The sequence below is a fragment of the Prunus persica genome, chromosome G6, assembly GCF_000346465.2.
Source record: "Prunus persica cultivar Lovell chromosome G6, Prunus_persica_NCBIv2, whole genome shotgun sequence".
NCBI classification, from domain to species: domain Eukaryota; kingdom Viridiplantae; phylum Streptophyta; class Magnoliopsida; order Rosales; family Rosaceae; genus Prunus; species Prunus persica.
The window spans coordinates 19,970,263-19,984,234 of record NC_034014.1 but is presented as its reverse complement, the minus strand read 5'-3'; the positions used below and the strand labels follow the sequence as shown (position 1 = coordinate 19,984,234).

The 13,972-nt window shown below is 37.9% G+C and overlaps 1 protein-coding gene across 1 annotated transcript; it reads left to right on the top strand.

The window, feature by feature from the left end:
- Positions 5,189 to 6,005, top strand: LOC18774148. The gene is made up of 2 exons (XM_020565831.1): positions 5,189 to 5,311; positions 5,418 to 6,005. The coding sequence occupies exons 1-2, from the start codon at positions 5,189 to 5,191 to the stop codon at positions 6,003 to 6,005; spliced, it is 711 nt and encodes a 236-aa protein (XP_020421420.1).

The window sequence follows — 13,972 nt, the reverse complement described above, 5'->3', positions numbered from 1 at the left end:
CTCATTCAAGTCATGGTATTTGTTACAAGAAGCAAACACCAAACATCTCCTCTCGGTCTCCGCTTGGATAATCAATTAAATATTAGCTAGATATTTAAATCATTAATTAAGAACAGTAACAAATACTCAACATAGGATAATAATCAGAAATTAATATAACTATAAAAATTAAGTATTCATGGTTAGGCTACATCGTAGCCCTATCAAGGAAAATTAGTTCATGACAAAAGAAAAGATAAACAAGAGAATTGTTGTCATAAAACTGATTTGGCAGATGGACTTGATCTCTGGATTCTCCACAGCAACACAGCGACAACAAATTCTTGGCTCTCTCTCTGATATATTTATATTTGTGGGTGTATGAAAGTTGTATATGGGGAGATGATGGAAAAGATGATCGTATGAAGAGATCCTAGGGTGACCTTATATAGTATAAAACAACTAAACCCTACTTCAAAAAGGTCTAGAAAAACTCTCCTAAAGCAAAACAAAATCTCAAACAATTAAGGAAACAAACTAGGAAAGAATCCTTCTTTTGACTAGGAAACACGTCAGCCAACTTGCATGCACGTTTTGGGGTCGTTCCACTTCCTAGAAAATTCTGGAAAAATATGAGAAACGTAGCTTTATCTCTAAGCTTTCCAAGCATATATTACATGCCACTAGGAAAAATCGGAAAGCTATTCAAATCTTCAATCTTCCACAGCAGTGCAGTTCTGACGGAATTTCAACTTAGGCTGTCTTGACTTGCAGGTCTGGAGCATTTGGCTTAGTAGAAAATTACGAAACTTTGATACAATGATCTTCAATGTCTTAGCTTTCTTCTACAATTGGCCTTGCACTAAAATTCATTCAAAAAGTCAATTTTCAGTTGAGATCCTTCCAAGAGCGCATAATAGCTGAAAATAAGGAAAGTAAAGTAATAATACACTTTTTAATTAACTTTCCCTACAAAACCTATATATAAAAGGTATAAAAATATAGGAAATAATACACTTATCAAACTACCTCAAACCTATCTTTTGCTAGTCCTCGAGCAAAATTAGAAATTAAAACAAACACAAAACAAAAACTAACTAAACCACTTTCGCAGGTAAACTTGATGGCACTTAGCATGTGCCACAAGCCGTTAAACCTCTAGATGTCTCTAGTAGGAGGAGTTGTGTCTCTTGAGGGTTTACCAGTCACGATACCCACAAACGTTTATTGCAAAACAAAGTCTTTAAAGACACCACTTTAACAGGCTAATAAAAATCAATGCATGCCAATCACATATGCATCACTAAAGATATGCCACTCTGAGTAAATTGCATCATAGTGTAATGTGTAATACCAAAACTCATAACATCAAAGCTTAAAGACACCCACACTCGAACGCCATGGAATTATTTCGATAAACAAAAATTATTTTGGTAAACATAGGCCACTCTTTGGATAAACAAAAATTATGATTTTGATGTTGTTTAATTTGTTAAAATGGGTTTTCCGATCTGCAAACACAAAACATCAATTTTTGTTATATATAAAAGCAATTTTAAGACCAGAACTATTGTTGGCACTCTAAAAAAGTCATCATAAACTCTTTTATATTTTTGTAAAATTTATCTCTTCTAACTTTAAGCTCGTGTGGAAATAGGTTCACTGCGGTATGCTACGCATGTAACCCCGTCATTGCTGGGGAAATAGAGAGAAAAAAGAGAAAATTTGGAATAAAGAGAAATTGGAGAAAAGCACGTGAGGATTTTTTTATTTAAAATAATAGTTAATCTCAGTTTACTGTTATTATATTATGCCTGTGTAATTAGAAGAGCATTATTTAACAGTAACTTAAAATGAGAGAATGATGTCCTGATAATTACGTGCACTTATACAAACAAGAGTCTAAATTAATCTAATTTATGAAAGGGAGATTTTATTGGCACCCCATTATTTGCTCTTTGCACTCCATATTAATTTAAAACATGAATAATCTATTTTACTCTTGTACATAATTACCGTTAAGGACAAAAAAATTTAAATTTAAAATTAAAATTGCTCACTACACCCCACATATGTTTCTGCAACCCTAGTTTGACTTTTTTCTCAAACCATCATGTTCCTACAACTCTAACGAGATTTATACGTTTATATTGGTGAAAAAATATATTGTATTTATTCATAAAGAGTGAGATTGAAGTTAGATAGACTTCGAATGAGGTATAAGTTTATTTTTTGGCGTTTTGCAAGTTTAGTGTTTCATGATGGTCGCTGGTTGCGTTCAACACATCAGTACCGAACGCAATAGGTAAATTCGGTGGGATGCAACCGAAACGTAACACCTATTTCAGTTGTGTTTGACCGGTCATGAACTCAATATGCGGTGGAGATCCACCGTAACATGGAACGTTGTTCAGTGGTTTATTTGATAGGACCCGCCCCGGAATTTCTCGAAAACCGAAGCGGACCCCTTCTTTGTTCCGACATCTTCCCGATGTCGGGCCCACTTACTAAAAACCGAGACTTCCTACCAAAATTTTAGCAGAATTTCCCCTGTAATTTAAGCAAACCCAACAAGAATTTCAACCTGCAACATACATAAAATAAAAAAAATCCCAACCAGCAGCATACTTTTATAATTCATCAAAACATACTAAATGGCCTCTGGCCTCACAAATAAAATCTACCATGGGCGATAACAGAGCATCTACTGAATTTAGATCACAAGAACAGTTGAGTAGAAGCAATTACTCAGATCCTAACTAGAAAGGTTCACAGTTCGAGCCTCGTACACCACTTGCACGCTTCCTGAAGCGATTACTGGCTGGGGGGCGCAAAACAGAAAACATGTGAGTAGACAAAAACAAGTTTTGCAGTTAAAAACAATATAGTAACCCCACCGTGTAAAAATAATGCTCAAGACATGCAGGTTCACAATTCATTATTTAATTACTCAAAACATAATTCATTTAAAAATTCTTCAAAACACAAGTCATCTCCTTCATAACCCCATTCTCTCAATCTTGCCACTCCTGCCAAACCACTGAAAAACTCTAATTTCTTCACACTCCCAACTATAGATATACATATAAATATAAATATATATATAAATATAACTATACATAGCTATATGATATACTCATCACACTACCTAGGTATCGGGAAAACAATCCAACTGGGGGATTGTTTGACTAGTCCGCAAGATTTTCAGGTGCTATCCTGCGTCTAAGGATGAGTGGTCCAACCGGGGGACGAAACTCCAAAGCTCACACACCGGAACATCCAACGCCATGTGTAGCTCCCAAACTATGTCCTACGCGCACAGACTGGATCATCACACACCGGAACATCCAACGCCATGGGTGATGACCCTAAACACTATACAGAGTCTTTCCATACGCCGGAACATCCAACGCCTCGAGTGAGACGGATAACCTATTCTTTCCACAAGCCGGAACATCCAATGCCGCGTGTGGAAAGTCTAATAACTGGAGAAGGTACTTACATAGTGTAATCATACAACTTCTCTCAACAACCCCTCATAATCAAATTCTTCTACAACACACTTTAACAACTCAAGTATCTCACCTATAGAGAATATATATATATATATATCTTCCCCAAAATCCTTATAAAATACACTCTCGATACCCAAAAATGCCCAACTCACAATATATTGCCAAAGCGCTATACAACATCAAATTCAATACATGAATATAATATATTAAATAAACCATTAAAAACATTATGCATAAATCTTTCGTTAATAAAACCATGCATATGATTGAAAACAAAGTCCACTCACAAATATTCCCACGCTGCTTGACCACGTGAGGGTCCTGCCTGCTGAGTACGTGCAGTCGAAACACTTATTTCGAGATATGAACTTTTAATTAATATAAAATTACGTCGAAGCGGAAATCATAAATCAAATACTTAAATCCCCAAATTCCCAGTACATGCACGTTGAAGAAGGTATCCTAAGGTCCGATTACAGGTTTAGGAATCGTTCACGATTGTATGGTTATCGCTAACCCACAAATTTTGCATTATTGAATCAGAACATCCGGGGCTCCGATTCATAATCCGTGAAGTCCTATACGGTCCTAGGAATACCTAGAACAACATATTTTAATTCGGAAAAGATCTAAAGGTCAGAACCTATCGAACCTGGATAACGCACAATATGCGAAAATCCGTTCGATAGTCAAACGACGTCCGAATTGAGATCTGCGAATTCCTATGCACTCGTGACAATATAAGGATCTCATCGGTTCAAATTGAAACTACACCAGCCTCGCCCACGCGCCGCCACAGGCGCCGGCAGCGCGTGGGTGTGTAGAGTAAATTTCGGTGACGGAAAAACACCACACCCGAGCTCACCCTTCCTATCCTAGCTTCTGCTCAAGGTCAGGATCACTTCATTCAACTACGGGAAAGTCCGATTCGGACGGCAACTGGCAGGAATTTCACTTTGAAATTCGGCCAAAACTTAGGTTTCAAATCAATTTTCTAGACAACAAATTGGTCCAAACCTATGCATTAGTCAGCTAGAACTCGGAAAAAGAGAAAGAAACCATACCTCACTCACCGGGTTTGGGTGGCGGTGCGGCGACGGGAAAGCTCCGGTTCGAACCAGTCGAGCTCGTGGCTGGAATTCGAGGTTTTCGACGGGAAAATCTGGCAGGTCTTGACCGGGACGTCGAGGGGAGTTGATCGGGACCGGTGGCGTGCCTGGCCGTGGCCGGTGCTGGGAGAATCGCAAAGAGAGAGAATCGGTGTCGGGGAGAGAGAGAGAGACTGAGGAGAGAGAGAGAGAGAGAGAGAGAGAGAGAGAGAGAGAGAGTGTTGAGGTGAAAAATCTGATTTTTACCAAACTTTTTGAAATAATTACAGTTTTGCCACTGTTAATGTTTTGATCGCTATTTCCTCATTACAACTCCGTTTCAAGCCTACCGTATGTCTACGAATTTGTCTCAGTACCACCTACCCAAAAATACTATTCGTGGCCCTAAAATCCTTCTGAATAAGAAAATGACCAATTTACCCCTACCCCAAGGGTAAATTCGTAATTTCATGTTAAATCAATTAAAATAGACATTAAATTTGGAGTCGGGGTGTTACATTATTATCGAAATTTTATATGCGTTTCAGTGGTAACGAACCGAAATTTATTCATTTTTTCAGTAACTTATTGTCGACCACAAATTTAATGCAAGCTATTTTGATGTTACTCCCATTAAAGGAACAAAAACAAGGTGACGCCCCTACTGAAGGCAACAATGTGGGAGCAGAATGGGTAACGGACTATGGTGATCAATTCACAACTTATTCGGTAATTTTTTTGAGTTTTTTTTTTGGTCTAAAATCCTTTTTAGTATCATTAATGTGGCATTAATGTTTCACATTTTATCTTTAAATAACATGAGTTTTATGTGTAGATATTCAATGGTAGAGATGCATTACTTAGATGGGCTCATGCACAAGGAAAAATGAATAATATTGTCAATTTAATTAAAAGGTCTAATTATGGAGGTGAGGGCAAAAGGAGACCTCGAGTAATACTTGCTTGTGAAAGGAGCGGTAACTATAAGTCTTGCAAGTCTAGTGAGACAACTGATATAAGGTCGGATGCAAATAGTGATATGAAAAAATGTGCTAAGGACACTAGTACCAAGAAATGTGGATGTCCATTCTTGTTAAAAGGTGTCAATATTGGTGATGGGGATGATTGGAAGTTGGAGGTGGTTTGTGGAGTACATAACCATCATATTTCAGAGTATCTTCAAGGTCATTCATTTATAGGGCGACTTTCTGAAGAGGAGAATGCCTTATTGGTGGACATGTCTAAGAGTTTGGTGAAACCCAGAGATATTTTGGTAACCTTGAAGGATAGAGATGCAATGAATGTTTCAACTATGAAGACAATATACAATGCTAGGATCCGAAATAGAACCAAAGAATTTGTTGGGAGAACCCAAATGCAACAGTTGCTTACTAAGTTATCCGAACACAATTATATTGAGTGACATAGGACATTTGATGATATTGTAATTGACTTGTTTTGGACACACCCCATTAATATTGAGATTTTGCGTGCATTTCTGCATGCACTTATCATGGATTGAACCTATAAGACTAATAGGTATCGTTTCCCACTATTGAAAATTGTGGGGGTGACATATACTAATATGACATTCTTTGTTATACACATGCCGAGAAGGAAGACAATTACACATGGGCTTTGACTACATTGAAAAGTTTAAAATAGAAAATAGAAAAAGTGGAAGTCATAAAAATTGAAAAATTTTACCTAATAATATCTACTTTGCATTGAGGCAAATGGGTCAAATGCAGAGCCATAGTTAGGATTCTGGACAAACGGATATCCCACGTTGAGGTACCACTCCAAGTACCCAGGCACAGTATCTGATGGTCTTTTCACTAGTATACTACGGTTCGCCTCTCCCAACATGTGGTTCTCCCGATTGTCCCACATTTCCCCAAAGTAAGAATTATACGAATTGGCACGACTACCAGTTCTGGTTGGGGAACTTATTTTGGGAGGAATCATCTGCACTTGACCAAACTGTCTAAATGGTAGGGCTCAATAACATCACAACATCTGAGCATCCCTGAGTAGAATGCAACATTTGGAAATGAGTGGTATTCCCTTTCAAGCTTGTACGATTCTCATATAACCTAAAATATGATACCCAATATAGCATGAACTACTGGAAAATACATTACTAAACCAAAATATATATATATATATATATATATAAAATACAAAACACAACAAAGTTGGATGATATGTAAGAGAAACACACCTAATTAGCATTCAAAGCGTCAAGCCGCTGTCTATACTTCTGCACATCTACTGATGTTGTGCCATTGTCTCGACGTGGAATCCAACGAAGTGCACAAGGTTAGACCTCTAAATAATCAAGGTCATGATCAGGGACAACAACACCATGCATGTGCTCATACACCCATGCCTCCAGCAAAGTCATGTACCCAGCAATCTACTTCACCTTAGACGTCGAAGCTTGGCCTAATTGTCTATACAACCATGCTAAGCACCCAGAACCCCATGAATACCAGCAACACTATCAAGGTCTTTTAGCTTCTACCTTCTATTGTCACAGTAAAACGACTTACCTGATTATTCCAAATTGCAGCTGCAATGTGAGTTTTAAAACTCGTAAGTAAAGATGGATCAATGGGACCTACTCGAGATGGCTTAGTAGGCTCGGCATGTGCCTCAACATTACTATCATGAGTAGTAGCTACATCTTCAACCTCTGTAGTATCCTCAAAGTGATCTTGGGGAGCCGCTCTCTGTCTCCTCATTGAGGTTGTGAGACGCTATCTATCAGGTCGAGATGATGAAGCCTTAGTAGTACCTCTGCGAGTCCTCTTCATATTTTAAAAAAATTATTAAGTACACACTCAGTAACAGATTCGGTAGATGATCACTGAAAAACGAAAACAAATTCGGTGGACTATCACTGAAACAAGAAAACATATTCGGTGGAGTACCACTGAAAAGCCGAAATACATTCAGTGGGCATCTCCTGAAAATAGAAACAAATTCGGTGGACTACCATCGAAAGTAAAATTAATTTTAGTACAGATCATGTTCAAATTCGGTGGACTACCACTGAAGCAATGTAACCATTTTGGTGGTAATCCACCGAAACTAAAATCCAGTTTCGTAAAACCAGGTTCGAACCAAACACCCATAAAGTTGAAATCAATAATTAAAGTCAGACTTTGGCTTTTCAAAAGTGAAGTCAAACCTAGGCTTAATCAACACTTAGAAACGTAAATATAGAAATCAAAATTGAAATCAAACCTTGGCTCTTCGAAGGATTTGTGAAAACTTGACAGATTTGTGATGGATGTTTGCAATGGCTGAGGCGATAGTGGTTTGCGAGGAGGTGAGGCGTTTTGGGGTTGGCTGTGGGGTGTGATGGCTCTGTTTTAGAGATGGGTTGTGCGATGGGTTAGGGTTTGCAGAGATGGGTTGTGTGATGGGGTTCAGATTTGCAGAGATAGGTTGTGTGATGGCTCTGTTTCAAAGGGGATGGGGTGGGCGGTGGAGCTTGTTGTAAATTTGATGGGGTGTGTCTGCAAGAGTAGGGAATTTTCGATGGGGTAGGGTTTGATATGGGATGGGGTGGGGTTTGATATCAGATGAGGTGTGTCTGAAAGGAAATGGAGTTTTCGATGGGGGTGTATGATATGAGATGAGGTTTACACAGTAAGTTAGAGAATGAGGTTCATGAGGGCAATTTAGGAAGAAAAATGGGGTATAGTGAGTAATTTGAAGTGCTATTAAAATTCAGTGGGGTGTAAAGAGATTATGGGGTGCAAAGAGCAAATAATGGGGTTCATATAGAATTTCCCTTTATGGAAAGAAAGATTCGAACTTGAATTTTAGGAAATAGGTTCATTCCCATGGTCAAACTAGCCTAACCCACTTGCAAATTATGCAATTTTTTTAACACTTTACATGTGATCGTCAATAAGTTTTGCATGTTAAGTTGATCATAATAGACTTACTTTTAATTTATAATAAAACGATTAACCCTAAGCATAAATGAGGGCTTCACACTCATCCTAGTGGAACACAACTCAAGTGCAGAAGTAGAATTCATAAACAACACTGATGGTTGCTCATTGAGTGTAAAACAGATTAAACAAAGAGCTATATCAATCCTACTAGTATTATAATTGTACACGATAAGAACAAACTGTAAAGCTGTGAAGATAAAATTAAGGGTTAATCGTTTTATTAGTCCCTAAATTTAGACTAGATTTGTATTTAAATCCCTCAATTTCCAAAATCGTTCCCATGGTCCTTCACTTCAGTTTCATCAGGACAAATGGTCCTGTCATCAATTTTGTTAACTTCTCTGTTAAATGCAGGGGCAAAATGGTATTTTTGCATTAAATTGATTAAAATATAAATAAAAAATTAAAATTAAACTCTCTCTCTCTCCCCCTCTATCCCAATTTCTACTCCCCAAAAACTTTATTTTTTCATTTGATTTGATATTATTGTTATTTTAAAGATATACTTTTTTATTCAACTTTTTTTGTTTTAATATAAAAGTACCATTTTGCCCCTACATTTAACATAAAAAGTTAACAAAATTGACGCAAGACTATTTGTCCTAACGAAAGTGAAGTTAAAGGACCACGAGAATGATTTTGGAAATTGAGGGACTCAAATGTAAATCGAATCTAAATTCATGAACTAATAAAACGATTAATCCTAAAATTAATAGCACATGTGCAACCGTTCACTTTTGTAAAGAACATTAGAAATCTGCAAAGAATACACCATTTACGGTATAAAATACTAGGCCCTGAACTCTCGAATATACACTGCAGCTTTCACCCCTCTAGTCCTATTGATTGGACTGCCTTTGGGAGCTGTGGAAGATCTTGTCATTGAAGCTGCCTTCATCAAAGATCAACATTTCAGATTTACATCTAAGTGATCTTGTGGTATTGTGAGCGCTTTTACAATTTATAGATCATAGCATCAGTTTTTAATCAGAGCTACCTCATGAATCCTTAAAACAGATTTATAAAGTTTTTCAATTCAGTTTTGTTTTATGCTATATCTGTCATTTGCAGTTCTAAGATTCGAAGATCGAGTAGGCAAAATTTACATACTAAACTTGACCGATTAAGTGAATATCATACTGGAACTATGAAGAAAAGAATATTAGCCTTAAAAACTGAGTAATAAAGCCTGAGCATTAGTGGTTACATGTCGGCTTCGCTCTCTCTCTCTCTCTCTCATGCAGATGCCTCTAGGGTCTTGGGTTTAGGGAGCTGCATACATAATTTATTTTTCTGAACTTTTTCGGGTAGGCAGCTAATGGCTAGGTCCGCCACTGTCACTAATCTGTTTTTGAGTACATAAAAAGATAACTGTTGTGATCATGTTTATAGAATGATGTTATCAAAATGATACTGCCAAAGCAGTTCAGTTTGCATTGCATCTCATCAGTTCATGGTTTTTAAATGATCACCAATTGCATTGTAATTCAACATATGATACATATGATACATATGAATCATAAAATCTTTCTGCCTAAAGGTGAAAGTTTCTATAAAGCTAAAGATGAGAATATGCATACAGATTTGAGGATAAGGATTTTCACAATTGCATATTCAGTGAATGACATTTTTGAATGCCCTTTCCATGAACCTTAGCTACATAGAACCACTCACTGGAAATAACTACAGAATGTGGAAACATCATTTGTTGGCGTGACTCATTATAGGAATCATATACAATTATTACCTTTATTTGTAATTATAGGAATAGCGGTTTGACCAGGATTGTATTTATTTCCTAGATAGGTTTGTACTTGTATCACTATAAATACCTCATTGTGAGAAGAATAGAAATACACAGAATTATTCATAGCCTTAAATTCTATTTGAGTTGGTAGGAGAGCAGTAATCCTAAGATCCTACTCCTGCTACTATTCTTTGCCATTGCCACCGTCGCTGCTGTTCTATTTGGCTATTGTTATTGCTGCCGTACCCTTGTCAAAAATTGTTATTCTTTATTCCTACCTTTGCCGCAAATTTCCTGCCCTTGCCGAAATTTGTTGCACTTTATTCTACATCTTACCCTAATCTACCTTTATGGCTCGTGACGATATTGAGATTGGCAACCTTTTTTTATCAAGAGGATGCTGCTCCTTCACTTACTCCTGCTCCTACGCTGATTATAACTCTTGTTTCCAAACCGACGTCTATTCCTTATGGTGTCAAGTTAAATGTGTTAACAATATATGAGCTGGAGAGTGATCACGTGCTTCTCAGTGTATAACCCGTGATTGTTAGTTAGGCTTGTTAGTTAGGCTACTTAGTAGAAGTTGTCAGCTATATAAACATCAGATTAAGTATTGCTTTAGTTAAGTGAGAATTGTAACAGTTTTTGATAACAGAAAATACAGATCTCATTTCTCTCTCTTTCTCTCTCCCTCTCCCTTCGACTTTCTCTGTCAAACACCCAAACCTAACTTTCTCTCCTCCATGGTTAACATGGTATCAGAGCTTCGGCTCTTTGATTCCTAATCATTTTTGCTTCCGCTCTTCTATATCATAATCAATTTCCGATTGCATCAATGGCGATTCGTTGGATGCAGATTCTTTCCTCAAGTCTGATATTACTTCTGCAGATTTTACAAGTGTTTGTCGCCAACTTTCTTCGAGCATTGTTCTTCTTGACTCGATGATACATTCATCTTCGGTATGCTGATTCTGTCCTCAATTTCAGTTTAAGTATGAAGCGATTTCATTAAAAGCACGAAGCATGATCTGTAATTTCTTGAAGCACGAAGCCGATTTTTCTGATTACCTGTTGCACGAAGCAATTTTTCAATCTTGAAGCACGAAGCAATTTTTCAATTCTCTTGAAGCACGAAGCAATTTCTCTGTTTTCTTGAAGCACGAAACAATTCCTTGGATTATCTGTTTTTCTTGGAAGATCATCTTTTGATTTGTTGCTATGCAAGGATAATAACTGCAATGTTATTTTTGATGAGTTTCACATATACGTGCAGGACAAGCAAACCCACAGGATTCTGTACAAAGGTCAGAGTGACAAAGGGCTCTATCCCATTCCACAAGTTCATCCTCAACTTTCACAAATTCACAAGTCACCCTTGGATTCTTCAATTTCTGTCATAGCAAATAAAGATGCAGCCAACGATAAAGCCTTGTCTCTACCTCCAGCAGCACAAGGGAATTCAAGACCTCATGCACTCTTGGGTCAACAAGTCAAATCCAAGCTGTGGCATCTTCGACTGGGCCATTCTTCCAATGATGTTCTTCATCACATGTTAAAGGTTTCTAATATTCCTTTGTCTGTTGATTCCACAACTGAGATGTGTGACTCTTGTTTACAAGGCAAAATGCACAAATTGCCTTTTTCTTCCTCTTCTACCACTAGTCTTAGACCATTTACTAAGCTGCATACAGATGTTTGGGGCCCTTCCAATGTTGCAGCTCTAGGTGGTTATAGATACTTTCTCACCATTATAGACGATTGTACACGCTACATGTGGGTATTTCCCTTGATCAATAAATCAGAAGTTTCATCTGTTTTCATAAAGTTTCATGCCTATATTGTGACTCATTATCAAGCTCAAGTTCAGTTTTTGCAATCTGATGGTGGTGGTGAATATATTAGTCACATGTTCAAAGATTTTCTAGCTTCTAAAGGCATTCTTCATCAGCTCTCTTGTCCTTATACTCCTCAGCAAAATGGATTGGCTGAGAGGAAGAATAGGCATCTTATTGAGACTACTCTTGCTCTATTAACTACAGCTGGGCTATCTCTTCCCTTTTGGTTTTATGCTGTGACTCACGCAGCATTCCTGATCAATCGCATGCCAAGTCGAGTTCTTAATATGCTATCTCCATATTATAAGTTGTTTGGTGGCCATCCAGATTTACTATCTCTCAAAGTCTTTGGGTCTGCAGTGTATTCTTTGCTGCGTCCCTATAATGCTCACAAGCTTGAACCACGATCTCATCAATGTATTTTCTTGGGGTATTCCATGGGATATAAGGGAGTACTGTGTTATGATCTGAGAACTCATAAGGTTCTCATTTCTAGACATGTTATACACAATGAAGATGTGTTTCCATGTAAGACAACCCAAGTTTCGACTCTAAATCAAGATCAGTCCTCACTGTCAACCTCTACCTCTCGATCTACACCAGTGACTGTTATTTTGGCTTCCATGCCTCAGAAATCTCCATCTGCACCTGTGCTTAATTCCTCTACATCATCCACCAATTCTTCTTCATCTCCAATTCATGATATTCAGATGTTGCCAGTTTTCACAGATGCACAATTAGAAGTTCTACTTCCTCTTGAGTCTGCATCTTCACTTATGGACAATTCAGGGCCACCTCCTGCACAGGTGCATCCTGCAAGCCCTATGAATAATCACCCAATGCAAACTCGTTCCAAGTCTGGTATTGTGCAATCCAAGCAATTCCCAGAATTTTCCAGCTTTCATACACAGTTAACTTCCATTTCAGAACCAGACACACCATCCTATTTTAAACAAGCTCTTGGTCATCCAGCATGGAAACAAGCCATGACAGAAGAAATTCAAGCTCTTGATCAACAAGGAACCTGGACTCTTGTTCCTCCTCCTCCAAATACAAATATTGTGGGCTGTAAATGGATCTTTAAGATCAAAAGGAACGCAGATGGCACTATCTCTCGCTATAAGGCCAGATTAGTTGCTCAGGGTTTCAGTCAAGAATATGGGTTAGATTATGAGGAAACCTTCAGTCCTGTGGTACGTCATACAACGGTGCGTCTCATTCTTGGTCTAGCTGTCAATTTTCAGTGGGAATTACGGCAGCTGGATGTGAAAAATGCCTTTCTTCACGGTGAGCTTCAAGAAGAAGTGTTCATGAAGCAACCTCAAGGCTTTGTCGATTCTCAATATCCTAATCATGTGTGCAAGCTTCAAAAATCTCTCTACGGCCTGAAGCAAGCTCCTCGTGCATGGAATGCAAAATTCACAGGCTATTTACCTACCTTGGGATTTTCAGTTTCACACTCTGATCCCAGCCTGTTTGTGAAGAAAACTGAATTTGCTGTTGTCATCCTATTACTCTATGTTGACGATATAATAATCACAGGTTCTGATCCTTCACTGGTGACATCTGTTATTCAAGCTCTTAGTGAAGTTTTTGAGCTTAAAGATCTGGGAAAGCTCAAATATTTCCTTGGTCTTGAGGTGCAATACCATTCAGGAGGGAGAATATTTGTCAATCAAGCCAAATATGCTAGAGATCTCATCAAAAAGGCATCTATGGATACATGTAAGCCTTGTAGCACCCCTTCTAAACCTCACCATCAGGTTTTAAAGGATGAAGGTACTCCACTTCCAAATCCCACACTCTTTCGAAGCATTGTAGGTGCTCTGCAATA